Consider the following 18,827-nt stretch of genomic DNA (forward strand, 5'->3'; position numbering starts at 1 on the left):
CCTTTTTTTTTTTTTTTTTTTTGAGACGGGGTGTTGCTCTGTCACCCAGGTGAGAGTGCAGTGGTGTGATCATAGCTCACTTCAGCCTTAACTCCCGGACTCAAGCAATCCTCCCACCTCAGCCTCCCGAGTAGCTGGGACTATAGATGCACGCCATCACACCTGGCTAGTTTTTGTTTTTGTTTTTCAAGTTTTTTAGAGATGGTGGGGTCTCACTGTGTTGCCCAGGCTGATCTGGAACTCCTGGCCTCAAGCCATCCTCCCACCTTAGCCTCCCAAGTGTTGGGATTATAGGCGTGAGCCACCATGCCCGGCCCAGTGGTTTTTTTTCTTTATAGCAGCTGCCTGCCACCCAAGCCCTGCACAGCCACGCCTATGGAAGACCTCCATCTGCTAGATGAGTAAGGGCTGGACCTGGACTCAGGCAGCTCCCCTTACACCTGCACCTTGCACCTGCACAGCCGATGAGGACACTAGATAAGCAGCAGCCTCTGACGGTCCTTGCTAGGGTGGGGTGTAAATAAGATCCCTGGCCAGGAGCGTTGGCCTGTAATCCCAACACTTTGGGAGGCTGAGGCAGGCATATCACCTGAGGTTAGGAGATTAAGACCAGCCTGGCCAACAGGGCAAAACCCCATCTCTACTAAAAATACAAAAATTAGCTGGGTGTGGTGGCATGCACCTATAGTCCCAGCTACTTGGAAGGCTGAGATGGGAGAATCATTTGAACCCAGGAGGCAGAGGTTGCAGTAAGCAGAGATTGCACCACTGCACTCCAGGTCTAGGTGACAGAGGGAGACTCCGTCTCAATCAATCAATCAATCAATCAATAAGACCCCTGCCCAGCACCCTCCAGTGATGTCTCAAACTGCTGCTCGCACCTGAGAAGCCCTCCATGGCCTTGTCCCATTCACTTCTCAAGCTCCACCTTCCCCCAGGCTCCCCCTCATTTGCTCAGCCTCCTTGGTCCATCCTTTAAGAGGCAAAGTTCATTCCTGTCTCAAGGCCCTCAAACTCATGGTTCCCTCAGCCTTGGCCCAAGGTCTCAAGGCCAGATTGGCTTTCGATGACAAGCTCATCTACCTCTCCCACTCCCTCTGCCCACCCCTGCCCGGCTCTTTTCTTTATAAGCACTTCCACCACCTGAAACTGTATTTTTTTCTACCCTTTTATTTACTTGTTGATTGTCAGTGATCTCCCATTAGAAAATAAGTGGGGTTCGGGACTTGATCTGCTGTGTTCATTGCTAGGTCTGGAGCACCCAGAACTGTCCCTGCACAAGGTCATTTTCAGTCATTTTCAGTGACTGGAGGACAGGAGGGAGGGAGGATGACTGGATGGGAGAGGCGGGGTGGGGCAGCCAGAGCCGCCCATCTCAGCAGGGACCCGACTGCCTCCCAGGGAGCTGCTCCTGGCTAAGCCAGCCTGGGAGTGGAGCAGGAAAGAGGAAGTGGGCTGGAGAGCTGTCCCCTGCTCCTTTCAGACTGATGAGTCCCATTGCTGTGTAAAAAGTCAGGTCTCTGTAAATAAATGGTTTTTCTCCTTTGCCTAGACATTCTTACACCTTCCTATTCCACAGTGAGTTCTCATCCTTTAAATTCTCTTCAGAGATCTCTAACTTTTCCCCAGGGTCCTGGCAGTTACATCCTACACCAGCCATGCACCTGACCCCCACAGAGAGTTTTGATATTCTTGGCCTATTTCCAGTGGACAACTATGACCATGACCCTGAGACCATTTTTTAGCCCTTCATAGACTCATAAAATGTTATACCTAGAAAGGATGTTAAAGGTATTTTCATTAAACTCATCTATTTTATAGATGAGGAAATGAGAACTGGAGAGAAGTGGCTTGCCCAAGAGCCAGTAGATAATCGAACTAAAAATACAACTCTGAACTAAAAATCAGCCTCTGGACTTCCAGTCAGCACTCACTCTACCTCTCTCTTTCTCCCTATGTTGTAGTCCTATCATTCCCTGCTTGGTTATTTTATTTTATTTTTATTTATTTTTACTATATTCACAGAGTCATACAACCATCATCATTATCTAACTTTAGAATATTTTCTTCACCCCAGAAAGAAATGCTGCACCCATTCACAGTCACTCCCCATTTTCCTCTTCCTTAGCCCCTGGAAACCAATCATCTATTTTCTATTTCTATAGATTTGTCTATGCTGGACATTTCATAAATGTAATTGTACAATATGTGGTCTTTTGTGACTGACTTCTTTCATTTAGCATACTGTTTTCAAGGTTCATCCATGTTGCAGCATGTGTCAGTACTTCATTCCTTTTCATGGCTGAATAATATTCCATCACATGGATATACCACATTTTATTCAACCATCCATCAGCAGATGAACATCTGAGTCATTTCCATCTTTTGGCTATTAAGAATAATGCTGCTATTCATGTACAAGTCTTTGAATGGACATATGTTTTTATTTTTCTTGGGTGGATACCTAGGAATAAAATTGTTGAGTCACATGGTAACTTAGTCTATGTTTAACATTTAGACTGCTTTCCAAAGTGATAGAATCACTGTACATTCCCTTTAGTAGTGTGTGAAGATTCCAATTTACCCACATTCTCACCAATACTTCCTATAGTCTGCCTTTTTAATTCTAGCTCTCCTTGTGGGTATGAAGTGATAGTTCATTGAGTTTGATTTGCATTTCTTTAATCACTAATGATAGAGGCAATCTTTTTTTTTTTTTTGAGACAGGGTCTTACTCTGTTGCCCAGGCTGGAGTGCAGTGATATGATCATGGCTCACTGCAGCCTCCACCTCCCTCAGGTAATCCTCCTACCTCAGCCTCCCAAGCGGCTGGGACTACAGGCACATGCCACCACACCTGCCTAATTTTTCTATTTTTTGTAGAGATAGGGTTCTGCCATGTTGCCCAACCTGGTCTCGAACTCCTGGGCTCAAACTATCTGACAACCTCGGCCTCCCAAAGTGTTAGGATTATAGGTGTGAACCACCATGCCTGGCCCAGACAATCTTTTCATGTACTTATTGGCCACTCATACATGTTTTTTTAAGAGCAACATCTATTCAAATTCTTTGCCTTTTTTTTTCATAAATAGAGATGGAATTTTGCCATTTTACCCAGGCTGGTCTCGAACTCCTGGGCTCAAACGATCATCCTGCCCTGGCCTCCCAAAGTGCTGATATTACAGGCATGAGCCACTGTGGCCAGCCCTACAGCACTGCTTTTAACTAAATCTGGATAGAGTTTCACAATTCTCAGCCCAGTGCTCTGGGCAATTGATCAGAGTTGACATGAGAGATGAGACGAATTTGCCACTCCTATCAGATTTGAAAACTGCAGCTCAGAGAGGTGTTGTAAACGTGGCATTTTCAAAACCCAGCCCATTTGACTCCAAAGCTAGAATTCCTCCCACCACACCCTACTAAAGGACTTTTCCAGAATCAATACACAGGGATTCTAACTCTCTCATCTTTGAATTGGCAATGGCAATTTTGGAATGAGCCCTTCACCAGCTTTCCAGGTGCCGGTCCTTCTTGTTGAGACACATTCAGCAATCAGTTCCCACCTCACCCCCCGCCCCTACCCTTGGCCATCAAATTGGCCTCTGGAACAAGCCCCTGCTCCCGCTAATGCCTTGTGATTCCAGCTCATCTGAGAAGGTGCTTGCTGGGTGTGAATCTCGTCACAGTTCAGCTTTCTTGTGAGTTGAGCACCTCGTCTGCCTGCTGACCTTTAGCACTAAGCCAGGCCTAACCAGTGCTAGCACGGGCATGTCCGGCCCTGCTTCCACTAGGACACCCATCTCCAAAAGAGGAGATGCTGGCTACATTGTCCCATCCCCCCTACCCACCACCACCCCACTGGGATGCAGGGGAATAAGGGGGAAGGCTAAGGCTGTCCGCCAAGAGCATGGCCCTCCCCTTTGTGCCCTGTCCCCAGTCGCTCCCAGCCCAGGGCCCCCACTCGCCTTCTCCTTCATCTTCTCAATCTTCTTCACAGAGCTGCGGCGCTGGGGCCGGTCCTCGTGCCGGAGCAGGTTCATGCTGAGGTCTCCTGACTTATTGAACTGCTTCTCCTCCTGCTTCTCAGCCTCCTTCAGCTTGCTTTCTGCACTGATGCTCTCTGCATGGTACATGTGGTAGGTTTTCATGACCTGGGGGTGCACAAGTAGGGGAAATCAGCAGCCAGCTATGGCCCAGCATGGCCCTCCCTGTTACTCCTGGCTCCATACCAAGTTCTACACTCTAGTTGGCCACTGCCCTGGTCCCAAAACACACTCTGGGCACCTGCCTTCCTTTACTTTTGCACAGACTCTCTGAGGACTGGATATGATGATGATGGTCATTACTATCACCATCATCATCAACAACAACATCATTAAGCCCTAACTAAGAGCCAGGCATGGGCGAGTAAAGAGGAAATTAAAAAATAATAATTAATAAATAAATAAATAAATAAGGAGGAAATTTAAAAGGGTAACCATAGCTCCAAGCATCTGGGGACTGTCAGAGGTGACAAGGCAAGCCTGGCCCTTGCTCAGCTGTCCTCTCTAGCCCTACCAGTAGTGACTGTGGCATCCCTCCCTCTCCTCCCAGTGCCGTGGGGAAAGCCCCTCCTCCCATACCCATGGGAATTGAATGGGAAACATCCTTCTTACACACAAATCATTTTCTCAGCTGTTTCCTGAAGTACAATGGGCTGCAAATGGCTCTGTACCCAAAATGAGTAATATTAAGTAACCCAATAGATATTCTATGCTCTCTGGAATAAATTCATCCTTGCCTATAAAAACAATTCCTATAAAGCAAATTGCACTTTGCTACTCTACTTCCATAATAAAAAAAATGGATATTGTTATTACAGGGGAAATTTCTGAGCCAGAAGAAATTCTAGACATCATCTAATCCAACAACCTTCTAGTTTGACAAACAGGGAAACTGAGGCTCAGAGGTGCAAAGTATCAGTGCAGAGATGCCAGACTTTACATCCATGTATCCAGGACCACAAGCAAAATATAGAACTTCCACTGCACCAGAAAGATCCCTCACGCCCCTTTGCAGCCAATCCCTGACCCCACCCCAGCCCCCAATCATAGATTTGCCTTCTGTCACTGTAGATTGGTTTTGTGTGTTCTAGAATCCAGTTCCATGGAATCATACAATATAAACTCCTTTGCGTCAGCCCTCTTTTCATTCAGCATAACTTTTCTGAGATTCACTGATGGTGCCGTACATATCAGAACTTCTTTTTTATGGCTAAGTATTCCATTGTACGGCTATGCCACAATCTGTTTACTTAGTCATATGTCCACAGCTACTTGAGATGTTTATAGTTTTTAGCTATTTTTGAATAAGGCTGCTATGAATACTTACGTACATTTCTTTGTGTGGACATGTATTTTGATTTTTCTTAGGTAAATACCCAGGGGTGGGATGGAGGGTCATATGGTAAATATATATTTAATCATATTGGAAATCTGGTCTCTCACTTTTAATCCACCACTTTTTCTACCAGATCATCCTAGATTGTCTGTATCATTTTTTCATAAATAGAGATGGGGTTTTGCCATGTTGTCCAAGCTCATCTCAAACTCCTGGGCTCAAGTGATCCTCCTGCCTCAGCCTCCCAAAGTGCTGGTATTATAGGTGTGAACCACCACACCCAGCCCTTAATGAATTTTTAAAATTCATTGCCATTTTCTGAGCAGGCATACTTTTAGTAGCCTGAACACTGGCTGGGCTGCTCCATACCGACAGTATTTTTACTGGTCCCCAACCAGAAATGCACTTTTCTTTTGCAATGCCAAGTGTATGATCATCTTTCTATGCTAAGAAACAAAGAAACTTCTGGAATCCATGGCTCCTGGGCCTTGTTCATTCTCTTCTGTGGCTTGGATTACTGTAACAGCTAACAGAGCCAAGGCTTCCCCCAGGAATGAAATGTGCTCCTATCTAACCAAGCCCTGTAAGTCAGAGAACTCAGAATGAATTCCTGGCCAACCCTAAAATCTTATTCCTTGTCATTTGAAGTGCTGTGAAGTGCGTTTATTAGAATGAGGAATTCTGTGACTTTATTTTTTCTTTTTGAGACAGAGTTTCACTCTTGTTGCCCAGGCTGGAGTGCAGTAGCATGATCTTGGCTCACTGCAACCTCCACCTCCTGGGTTCAAGTGATTCTCCTGCCTCAGCCTCCTGAGTAGCTGAGATTACAGGCACCCGCCACAATGCCCGGCTAATTTTTATATTTTAGTAGAGATAGGGTTTCACCGTGTTGGTCAATCTGGTCTTGATCTCCTGACCTCAGGTGATCCTCCCGCCTTGACCTCCCAAAGTGTTAAGATTACAGGCGTGAGCCACCACGCCCAGGCTCTGTGACTTTTATCATTAAATCACAGCATTGATTCATTGTTCAGAAAGTTGCCTTTGCCACTGGCCAGGAGTCAATATGGCAACATATATTGCAGATCATGGAAGGTAAGAATATGGACAAGTGTCTGGGCTGAATCCTGATGGTCCCACTCCTTAGCTGTGTGACCTTGGACAAGTCACACAACCTCTCTGACCTCTGCTTCCTCGTCTGTAAAAATGGGATAAAAATTTACTTCCTATGCTTGTTATGAGCACTAAATGAGTTAATTTCTGTAAAGTGCTGAGAACAATACCTTCCACATAGTAAGAGCCATGGAGGTATCTATCAGATGCTACCACCACCACCACCACCATCATCATCATTATTATCCCTGATTTGGGCTCAGGGTTTAAGAACCTGAAACATGCTCACTTGGAAATGCTTACAAGCTCTGGAGAACATTAACTAATGTGAAAAAAAAATATTTTTATGCCATGTTTCTCCCTTCTTCCTTCATCCTAAAAATCCCCCAAACTTGGAAAACAATACATGGATTTAAAATGCAGTCAACTTTTCTTCATGGGTCTTGGTGGAAAGATTGCTTCTCTGCGTTCCGTCCATTTTTGCTCATTTGCAATCTCCCTAAGACTCCAAAAAACCCCCTTCTTGCTGATTTCATCCTCTCTGTATGCCAGTTCCACCAAGATCACATCCAAATAACTCAATGGACCAGAATATGTGCCATATTGATGCGTTCTCGACATCTAGTGGCCAAAAGGGGTGACTGCAGACTTGCAGATAATCAAAGCAGGTGCCTATTTTGATGATCTTCATGCCTTAGTTAAAAGGACACTGGGGCCTGTCAGGGGAGGCGGCAGGAGGGAGAGCATCAGGATAAATAGCTAACGCATGTGGGGCTTAATACCTAGGTGATGGGCCGATAGGTGCAGCAAACCACGATGGCACACGTTTACCTATGTAACAAACCTGCGTGTCCTGCACATGTATCCTGGAACTTAAAATAAAAATAAATGAGCCCATTGAGTTATTTGGATATGGTCTTGGTGGAACTGGCATACAGAGAGGATGAAATCAGCAAGAAGGGGGTTTCTAGGAGTTTTAGGGAGATTACAAATGAGCAAAAATGGATGGAATGTAAAGAAGAAATAAAATAAAATAGGTGTGGGTAAAGTGTGAGAACGCCTGCTGTGGCTGTCTCCAGGACCCCACCTTCCCCCTTCTCGACATGTCCCTCCACATCCACAGACAACCCTGGATTCTTTGCCTCACCACCATATTGCTGGTGTTTTTCATGTCTGGATCCCATCCCCGTCTGCGTTCAATGATTCCTGCTACATCTCCTTTTTCTATTTTGGCTTCTGAGTCTGCTTGCCTCGCCACGAATCTGTCATCTGTGCTGGGTAGTTCAGGGGAAAAGAGAGCCTTTCTATTTACAGCTAGATCTTCCTGTCCAATCACCATGCATCCATCCACTCTCTCAAGGTCAACAGCCCAGCTGGGTGTTCTCAATTCCCACATATCCTTTGCCTAGTTTTCTTTTTTTATTTTTTCTCCCTTTACATCATTTTCTACTCTTCTTGAGCCACAGAGTACTCTTCCTGCCCTCCGACAGGCCAAACTTCCCAGACAGTCGCTAAACTTCATTCCAAAAATCCCACGCTTGGAGAAGACAACCCAAGTACCCTGGGGCCAAACTCCCTGTGATCTACTCGATTCCTGATTCCAAGAATAACAGTGAACTCCACTGCCGAGGGTGACTTATGACAGACAGCTGCCACCAAAGAGTTCACCTGGGAGTTTCTCCAAAGTGATTCTATTTGTACCCAGAATCCTCTAGATGTTTCTTTTATTTAATTACCTGATACATGGGCTTCAGCATGCATGGTCCTTAGCTCAATAGACTAGAACAGTTAGCTCAATATTGCTAGTCCAGGATGCATTAAATAATATTTAACCTTATCTATTGCTTCAAAGTTTGCAAACCTCTTTCTAGGAGTCCTTCTAGTAAAGGAGCATTTCAATGAGTCCTTTCCCTAATCCTGGGAGGCAGTGTGATGACAGTAACAACAATGATAGCAGCTAGCATCTATTGAGCACTTACTACTTGCCAGGCCTTGCTTTATGCACTTTACCTATATTAACTCATTTATTTTTCACAAAAACCCTATGAGATAGGCATCCTATGATCCCTGCTTTACAGATGAGAAAACCATGGCCCAGAATAGGTCAGTAAGTTTCTCTAGGTGAAAAGCTGGTAAGCGGAGTCAGGGTTCAAAGCCAAGGTGGCTGACCCCAGAGCCTGGGCCTACTGAACACATGGTTGTTTTGCTTTCCCTGTACCCCTTTCTCAACTGTAAGACAGGGGTGAAAGGCTCCTCCAGCCCACTGGAATTCGGGAGACTTGGTTTTGAGACTCAGCCCTCCCACTACTTGCTGGGTAGCTGTGGAGAGGTGTGTCCTCTCCGTGTCTGCCTGGTGAAGATCAGAAGGGGGTAGATGGGGAAAGTGCTGTCAACTGCAAATTATCAAGTGACCAACTGCCAGCAGCAGTGTGCACAGGGCTGGGAAGGGGCAGAGGTGGATGCAGGAGCTCAGCTGAGGCCAAGTTCCAGAACTGGGGGTGTCTGAAGGGCCCCTCAGAGGTACCCATCCGCTTGATGCCAGGGAAGGGATTCACTTTCCAGCCCTCCAGACCCTATTCAGGGAGTCTAGGGAAGGACCTCGTAGGGACGTGTCAGTTAAGACAACTGTTCTTGGACCAAGTTCAGTTGCATGTGTTCTCAGAATAAAAGGTCCTCCATAAATCTTGGTGTCCTAGCCCCTCACTTAAGGAAATGGAGGCTCAAAAGTAGCAAGAGCGGGCCGGGCGCGGTGGCTCACGCCTGTAATCCCAGCACTTTGGGAGGCCAAGGCGGGCAGATCACAAGATCAGGAGTTTGAGACCAGCCTGGCCAACATAGTGAAACCCTGTCTCTACTAAAAATACAAAAATTAGCCAGGCGTGGTGGTGGGCCCCTGTACTCCTAGCTACTCAGGAGGCTGAGGCAGGAGAATAGCTTGAACCCAGGAGGCAGAGGTTGCAGTGAGCCGAGATTGTGCCACTGCACCCCAGCCTGGGCGACAGAGCGAGACTCTATCTCAAAAAAAAAGAAAGAAAGAAAGAAAAGAAATAGCAAGAGTGCTGTCCAATGTCACACAAAAAGCCAGGCAGAGCTGGGACTGCAGGCCAGGTCTGTTTACCGCTAAGCATTGCCTCTTCTGGTCATCACACTGCCTTTTGCTTTGCACACATTGCCTTTTGCCTCTTCCCTGATCCTCAGATTCTGAAAACAGCAAAGTGTTATCTGTACCATCTTTCAGCCCCTCATTTAAATGCAAAAGAAGGCAAACAGAACCTGGAAGTTGACAGCATCCATAAAGGGACACCTGAAGCAGGATAAGGATCAGTTGTTAGAAAACAGCTTCTCAATGATGCAGTCCCTGTGTGCTTCCTCCACCCTGCAGACAGGGCTGTCCCTGGGCACAGTGGCTCTCTGCTTCCAGCATTTGTGTATGGGTGAAACCCTAGGCCAGTGCATGACTGAGACCTCCTTGAAGGAAAAGAGAAGCAAAGTCCTGAGGCCAGGATCTTGTTCATGATAGTATTCTCTGTACCAGAGCAGAGCCTGGTACCCAGCAAGTATCAATACATATTTGCATGAATGAATGACTGGCTGGGCTGGCTGGATCAACAGATCACAAGATCAGTGGATCAATGAATATGGCTGAATGGATGGGTAGATGGATGGATGGACAGATGAACAGATGGGTGGGTGGGTGGATAAATGCAGGGATGGGTAGATAGATGGGAGAGTGGATGAAAGGGAGAAAGGAAGAGAAGAAGGCAGGGAGAGAGGGTAAAATGAGGGAGGTACAGTTCTATTGCCTGTGTTCTGCTGAGCATACTTGGAAGTAGGGAGATTGCTGTACCATCAATCATTAAATATTTATTGAGCAGTTCATTATGTGCCAGGTACTATGCTAGGCAATACTACAGTGTGGAAGACATGCAGGTCGCCGCCCTCATAGGATCCAAACTGTAGTAGAGATACAGGCAATTACACAAGTGATGATCACATGGTGGGATAAGTACAATGATGAAGGAAGTACTAGGCACCATAGGAAGGCTTCCTGAGGCTGGAGGAAGTGACATCTAAACTGAACATTGCAGGAAGAGTAGCTGTTAGCTGGGTGAGCAGGGCTTGGGGTGGGGGTGGAGTGTCTTAGACAAAGGCAGCAGAGTGAGCATTAGCCCAGGGGAGCAGGAGGCAAACAGGACTGGGGAGCAACTGATAGGTGGAGGAACATCAGGTATGTCAGGTATGAACATCAGGAGCACCAGCCAATGGAACCACTTCCTCATTCTCCCCAAGGGACTCCTCCTCAGTGGACACCTGTTGTTTTTCTCTGCCCAGACTCATCCAGTCTTCTTTCTTTGGGAACAGCCCCCTAATTTTATTTTGAGGAAATCCCCCAAATTCCCCTCCACTATTCTCAGTACATGTGGTTCATGGGAATTTGACATCACCCCGCAATCCTGGGGTGGGCACGAGACACCGGCCTGGCCAATCCATAAACTTATGTTCATCTAGCCATAGGAAGCTCAGCTAGGCCAATTAGATGCTACCCTAGGGCTTCACTGGAAACACTGGGAAGGGAGTGTTTTCTTTCCACTGGAGGGTGGGGAGAGGCTAATGGGAGCAGAATTTGCAGTGCTAGGGACCATTTTTGTCACCACATGGGAGAAGCCTGCCAGATCATGAAGTCCACGCAGAGGAAAACAAACCAGAAGTGGGAGAGAGACTGATTCCAAAAGGTGGATAAATGGATGGATGGATGGATGGATGGATGGATGGATGGATGGATGGATGGATTGGAAAGAGTGGGGACGGAAGGAGGAAGAGAAGGAAGGAGGGAAAAGGGTAAAATGGGGGAGGCATAGTTCTACTGCCTCTGATCTAGTGAGTATATTGGTGGGGAGAACAGCTACACCTTCAATTATCAAATGTTTATTTATGTGTCAGGTACTATACCAAATGCACTACAGTCAAAATACAGTATAGAAGACAGATGGGGTCTCTGGCCTCACAGAATACATGCCGTACTGGTGAGACAGACAAATCAGTGTGTGAGCCCCTGGATCCAGTTAGACCTGAGCTACATGTTCACGTGATTCAACAAAGTGTCATTTTTATCTAAGCCAGTTTGCACCGGATTCCAGTCCCTTGCCACTAAACGAATTGCAAAAGGCAGACTTCCTTCCCTTTCAGCCTCCCCAACTACCCATATCAGTCCTGATCCCAACCGGCCAGGCTCAGTGCAGTGACTCAGGAGCAGTGCTGACTGGGCGGAGGCTCCCTCCAGCATCCCGGGTGCAGCTTCCCACCGCTCTAAGTGCTGCTCCTTCTGCCCCTCTCTGCACCCAGGAACTGTCCACTGTCGATCAGATACCATCTCTTCTCTGGCACCTTCCTGATGCTCAGTAGATTTCATCACCACCTCTTCCATGTTCCCTCACACTGTCGTATCCCCACTAAGACACCTGTCATAGTGTGCAGCCACATCTTGTGGTCTGGATATGCTGATGATCGATACATGTATTCTTAGTGAATGGGTGTCTGGGCAGGACAGCAGAAAGAGAAGGGAAGGTTACCTAGAGGGAAACCCCTTCCATTCTGCTTAGGACCAGTTCCATCCCTGGATGACACTGTGCACACAGCCTGGCTGGCAGGCTGTGACAGCCCCGCAGAGCTGCCCTGCCCTAAGTCTGAGTCAGGACCCTGGTCTCCCTTCCAGGGCACAGTGGCATGAAGATCAATGCCTGGCAGGAGCCTCAGTATTCCTCAAACTCCACACCTTCATTCCACAGACGGGGGAAACTGAGTGTCAGAGCCCCACTATCTGGCTCTGGGTCAGTGTTTCCACTTGTGTTAGCAAGGTGACTTTCAGTGTCATGGGAAGGAAACACTGCCAAACTGGACACTAGTAACACAGCAACCGAGGTGACATGGGGATGGAGGAAGAGTCAGGAGATATGCTTCTCTCTGTGTATCTTCTTGCATTGTTTAGTGTACTGTTATTCACCCCTTTCAGCTCTCTGAGGATCCTTTGATTACATCAGGAGGAAAAAACAGTCGTGCCCACACATCTTCAAAGCTTCTCGCCTGCTGCTCTGGCAGGCACAAGCTTGAATATACAACACTGCTTGATTTTCACTTAACTAACAGAATGCTTCTATTTATACCAAACTGTGTTTCATCTGCTAATGTGAAGTATCATTTCCTTCCACAATAAATGCAGGTTCGTAGTTTATTTTTTAACTTTAAATTTTAATTCTTTTTAAGATGGGGTCTTACTCTGTCCCCCAGGCTGGAGTGCAGTGGTGCAATCACAGCTCACTGCAGTCTTCACCTCCCAAGCTCAGGTAATCCTCCCACCTCAACCTCCCGGGTAGCTGGGACTATAGGTACCCGCTAACATGCCTTGCTAATTTTTTGTATTTTTTGTAGAGACAGGGTTTTGCCACGTTGCCCAGGCTGGTCTTGAACTCCTAGGCTCAAGCGATCTGCCTGACTTGGCCTCCCAAAGTGCCGGGATTACAGGCATGAGCCAAGCCCAGCCCAGATAAGTAGTTTCTATATAGTCATATAAATAGTTTAATGTATTTATATCACTAGTGTAGGGGAGCGCTTAAGCACTCGGAGTCTGGAGCAGGTTCTGCTGTTTCCCCTCTGGGCAACCCTGAGCTGGCCACCTGGGCTCTCTGTGCCTCAGATTTCTCATCCCTAAGATGGGCGTGGTCATAATGCCACCTACCTCAAAGGGTTATGATGAGGATGAAATGGATCGGTACATGTAAAGCATTTAGACCAGCCCCTGGCCTTCAACAAGCACTGTGCATGATTGGAGGCTCTAGTTATTCTTGAGATGAAACAATCTCCAAAATATACCTATGAACGCAAAGCAAGATGCAGAATAGTAAGTATACAGTTGTCACCACTTGCATAAAACAGGAATGTGTGGGATATGCCCAAACGTGTGTGCTGATTGATGGCTAAAAGGTCTCTGGAAGGAGACATGGCTAACTGGACACTAATAACCTAGTAACTGAGGTTATACGGGGATGGAGAAAGAGTCAGGAGACATGCTTCTTCCTGGGTACCTTCTTTTATTGTTTAATTACTGTCTTATTTTTTTAACCAAGTGTATGTATCTTCCATTTCTAAATTTAAATATTAAACTATTTTTTTAAAGGAAAGTCATCCAGCTCAAGTATGGAGCCAGCATCACAGAGAGCAGGCCTGGAGAATGGGAAACGAAGGAGGAGGTGGCTGCACGTTTTCCAGCAAAACATTCTTAGGGCTCTGGCTGGCCCAGTGGAGATGGGGAATGGAGAAGAAAGATTCCAAACTATGTAGGAAAAATATTTATGCCTCATTCTTTCATAAAAGACACAATGACTCAGGACTCAGGTTTGCTAGGCACTGGGCTATACTCTATGACAATCACTCTCCCCAGAATAATCCAGACAAATGAACTGGCAGCAGCTCCATGTTCCAGGGAGGGACTGGGCTCAGGGAGTTTGTGTGGCAGGGCCTTCAAGTTAGGCCCAGCTGACTCTAAAACCTGTGCTCTTCCAGCACGCAGGGCTGCTTTCCACTAATTAACTAACACTGGGGGAACTTAAAAAGGGAGGGGAGGTCAACTTAAAGAAAAATATTCAGTAAATGACAGAGGGCCCAAAGATAGGATGAAGCTGTGGGGCTGTACCTGAATGTCATCCTAGAAAGACACGCAGTGAGCCCAGGGTGGAGCTGGGACCAGAAATCAGGCTCCTGGGCTCCCAGTCTCAGCTCTCTCCACCATCCCCATCTCTGAGGGAAGTCATGAGGAGGGAGACACCTTTGCCAAGATTTGCCTGTTGGCCCAGAGTTGATGTCACATCCCTGAGCCCATACACAATCAATCAAGGCTTGAACAAGTAAAAGGTAGAGTGATTCATGGCTCCAGTTAGGGTCTACCTGTGACCAGCTGCTACTGGGTATGAATGGACACTCCTCAGGCCCTCCCCACATGGCAAAGAACAAAGTCACTGGGCCTCTCCTGCAGCCCTGGGCTTGGAAGGCCGGCCCACAGTTTGGAGCAGAACTGCTGAACACAGAGGAAGAGACAGGTGGGGGGACACTGGACGTTCACTAGTTACTGACACACATGCATTTCATAATATAGAAATATATTGAAAATCTGAACACATTTTTAGCCGAACAGTGAAAACACAGTGGGGCTTATAGTTTGTGAGCTGTTTTGTTTTGCTTTGCCTCTTCTAGAAGGATTGTCATACTGGTCCACATTCTTTACCTCTGCCCTTTTTTCTCCCAGGCCAATACATGAACAAGAACTATATTGTGTTGGGCTGATGGGAGTTCGAGGGAAAAGAAGTGGAGTGGGATATATGTGTGCCCATGCTTGCATATATGTGTATGTACATACAAGCACGTGAGTGTGCATATGTGCTAGTGTGTGGTGCATGTCAAACTGCACATGCATGTATGCAAGTGTGTGTGTGTGTGTGTGCACGCACACATGTGCATAAACACTCATGCTAGCATGCTTTAAAGAGGAGGGTGCCTCAAGGTGCTAAGGGCTGAGCAGATAAGGACTGGGTGATAAGGACTAGGCTTATTGAGTGAGTGAATGAATAAATGAATGAACAAAATGCCTGGCCTTGCAGTCTCCTCTGCATCCTTCCTAGCCCCAGATAGAGACAAGCCTTTTCTCTAAAGCAAGTGATGGGGGCCTTTAGCATTTATCTCCACCATCGTTATACCCTGTAGGGACCCCCTGAACTGACCACCACCACCTCCCTTACAGAACTTTAAGAAGAAAAAAAGTGGAGTTTACTGGAACATCCTTTCTCTGCATTATTTGTTCCTCAGTGACTGTGGTAATGACCCTAGGGCTGAGGGAGGAGGGGGACTGTAGACTTGTATAACCAGGCATGGTAACTAGAAAGTGCTCAGAAGAAATCCCTAGCAATGAAGCATGAATTTGGGGCACATAGTGCCGCCAGCAGCTGGGTGGCTGGAGTGAACTGTTTGCAAAGAGGATTGTGATCATTACTGGCATGGCTGCAGGCATGGCCCTTTGCATTGTGACTCTGCAAGGGGAGGGGGCCTTGCTTTTCTAACCCAGGACTCTGGGCTTGGCTGTGTAACTTGCTTTGGCCAATGGGATATTAGCAAATATGACACAAGCAGAAGCTTGAAAAGTGCTTGCACATTGGGGTTTGCTCACTTTGGGCTCTTTTTCTTTTTTTAATTGACCAGAAAACTGCAGCCACAGGAGTGGCCCCAATTGAACCCTGCCCAAATTGCTGACCCACAGAATCACGAGCACAGAAAATTGTGGTTGTTCTAAGTCACAGAGTTTTGAGGTAGTTTGTTACACAGCAACTGATAGCTGAAACAAAGGCTTTAAATAAGTCACTTCTCTGTGCCTCCATTTCTTTATCTGTAAAAATGTAAGAGTGTTAATTAAATAATATATATAAAATACCTAATACAGAGTGAGATGCATCATAAGCACTCATGAAGTGGCTACAGATGTTAGGATCATCCCTGTTTGGCAACAAAGAGAAGGAGAGCCAACAAGGTTAATTGATTTGGCCAAGCTGGTAAGTGGTGCAGCAGGAATTCAAATCCAGATCTGTCTGTGATCAGTGTGCACTGCTGTGATCCTGAATTGCCTTCCCCGTTGAGAACTCCCTCTCTCTTCCTCTCATTCCCTCTGCTTCTTTAATTCCTACCCATCCAAAGGCACCAAGCTCAAAGCTCACCCTGGAACACAGTAGCCCACTTTTCTGAATCTTTTTCCTTCTTGTTCTCCCTCCCTCCCTCCCTCCTCCTCTCAACCCATCTCTCACACATGTGCATCTCCCTCAACTAATACACACCCATCTCCTCCTATGTGTGTGCATGGCTGGCCAGGGGCTCTGGGCACACTGTGGGGAACAAAGTCCAGCCCCACAGAGCTCACAGGCGAGTCACACAGCCAAGCCCAGAGGTACCTCCCCTGTGAGCCCACATGTCCAGCACATACTAGGCTCTGACTTGTGTTGTAGCAACAGTTCACACACTACTCTTTTTATATTATTATTATTATACTTTAAATTCTAGGGTACATATGCACAACGTGCAGGTTTGTTACGTAGGTATACATGTGCCACGTTGGTTTGCTGCACCCATCAACTCGTCATTTACATTAGGTATATCTCCTAATGCTATCGCTCCCCCAGTCCCCCACCCCCCGACAAGCCCCGGTGGTTCACCCACTAGTCTTATCTCTCTGCTCAGATTCCAAACTCCTTAGGAGTAAGACAAGTTTCTTTCATGTATTCATCCCTCCCTCCTCCCTCCTTTGCTTCAGTGAGCACCCTGGAAGCACCAAGGATGTACAAGACTCTGACAGAGACAGACTCTGAATGTTCATGATCCCCCACTGTGCCCTACTGCGGCTCTGGGCCCACAGCATGTGGCCCCAAATGCTTGAATTTAACTGAGTTTCTGAGTAACTACTAAAGACTCAGTGTGCAGTCAACAAATGATCTTCACAGGGGGTGTGCTGGCACCATGAGGATCCCACTCTTCCAAAGGAGAGAGCTAGGACCCTTCTTCCTCCACTAGCTTCTGGTGACCCTCACCAGGCTGCTGTGGAAATGGCAAGGCATGGCTTGTCCTGTTGGGGCCTCAGCCACCCTGCCTGGCCTGTGTCTCCAATACCAGCGGCATTTCTGTCCAGCCATCCTGCCCTGCAGCCAGCACAGGGAGGTGTGCATGGAGCACCTGCTGGATTCAGGCCACTGTGCTGGGCACTGGGACCTTGAAGGACACAGAGAGATGCCACTGTCCTCCTGATCTCTGACCATCACCTGGCCTTGTCCAGTCTACAAACCACAGAAAGGTGACCATCCCTGTTTGTCACAGGTGAAACTGCCAAGTGAAGGGACTTGCCCAAGGACACACAGCTGGGTTCAAATGGAGCCTTTGGGCCTTTCATGCAGTGTTTCTCAGCCAAGACCTGACTCCCAGGGAGTTTATACTCCAACATGTTGGGAGACGGGATATAGACAATAAAGCTACAAGAGATTTTGGTACGTCTGCCATAGGAACTTGAAGCCGAGAGGTAATAACATTCTGAAGGTGGTGGGGTTTGGTCTGAGTTTGAAAAATGAGCATGACACTAACAGGTAGGTATAGACAGCAGGGATTGCAGGAAAAAGCAGCAGAGGGGGAAGGTATTTGGTGTAAATAGAGGGCACCAAGAAGAGGAGCCCCGCTGGAGGTCACAGCAAAAGTTAGAGACCTGGGTGGGAATGAATGGGGGGTCCCAGGACATTGGGGCTAAGTTGTTTTGACACTGTGGAGGAAAGTGACCCATTCAAAGTGGAGCCTGAGGAACATAAAAAGGACCTAGACTGGGGAGCACCTGGTCTAGCCAAACTCGCTGCAGAATTCTGAGCAGGACAATCCCATTCGGTTTACCAGGCTTGCGTTATTTATCACCACCCTTCCCCCCACCGTGAGTATGTACAACAGCCTACCTCACACCCATCAAGGAGGAGCCAATGATAGTGATGATGATGATAGTGACACTCAGAACTTCTGGTACAGAATGCTCTTTTTTTTCTCTATGTTCTAAGCATCCATTGCATATAGGATCTCCTCGAATTCTCACAAGGATGTGTACTAAGCAGGTACTAGTATTTCTACTTAACACCTGGATTTGAACCCAGATCTCTGGCTTCAAAATCTGTGCCTTAACCCAGCAGGCTGTTCTGCCCCCCAGTGACCAGCTGATGCAAAGCAATATGCATTCTCAAGCAGCAATTCTTCCTTTACCCTAAGAATGACTCAACTAAAAACTACCCACAACTCAAGTTTTGCTTCTTAATTTGGAATCACAGAATTAAAAGTTTCAACTTTTACTAAGAACTCTCAGCCCCGTTTTACTGATTGGGAGACTGAGGCCAGGAAAAAAAACGCCTTGCCTAGAGTTCCGTAGCTTGTTGGGATCTGAGGCAGGCTTTCTGACCTGAGGTCCAGGCCCTCCCGCAAAGGCTCTCAGTGCCTCTGAGGAATTTACCACCTGCTGGCCACACAGGATATAAACACAGAAAGATAATAAAACCAAACAGAAGGGGCGTCTCACAGACTGCTGTTCTTTCCCCTCATACCAGGGATTTTCAAATACAATTTTACCAGCAGATTCTCCCCAACACACAAACACACTTTTCATGAAATGCTATATAGGGCACCTATCTATTTAAAACATAACCATTCTTCTCTGTTCTGATTGGGTAGGATTGAGGGGCCTGGAGCTCTACCTGCTGGGTCTACCCACCCCACTCCCCATATCTCTCCAT

The 18,827-nt window shown here is 46.9% G+C and overlaps 1 protein-coding gene across 6 annotated transcripts in view; it reads right to left on the minus strand.

Annotated features, from left to right (window-relative positions):
* Positions 1–18,827, minus strand: part of SRGAP3 (SLIT-ROBO Rho GTPase activating protein 3) — a 380,154-nt gene that overhangs the window by 79,777 nt on the left and 281,550 nt on the right. For all 6 annotated transcript variants that reach the window (XM_034955696.2, XM_034955697.2, XM_034955698.3 and 3 more), the window contains one exon: positions 3,966–4,151. In XM_034955696.2, the coding sequence (XP_034811587.1) occupies positions 3,966–4,151 (186 nt within the window). The remainder of the gene's footprint in view (positions 1–3,965; positions 4,152–18,827) is intronic.

Source organism: Pan paniscus, chromosome 2 (genome assembly GCF_029289425.2).
Source record: "Pan paniscus chromosome 2, NHGRI_mPanPan1-v2.0_pri, whole genome shotgun sequence".
NCBI classification, from domain to species: Eukaryota; Metazoa; Chordata; class Mammalia; order Primates; family Hominidae; genus Pan; species Pan paniscus.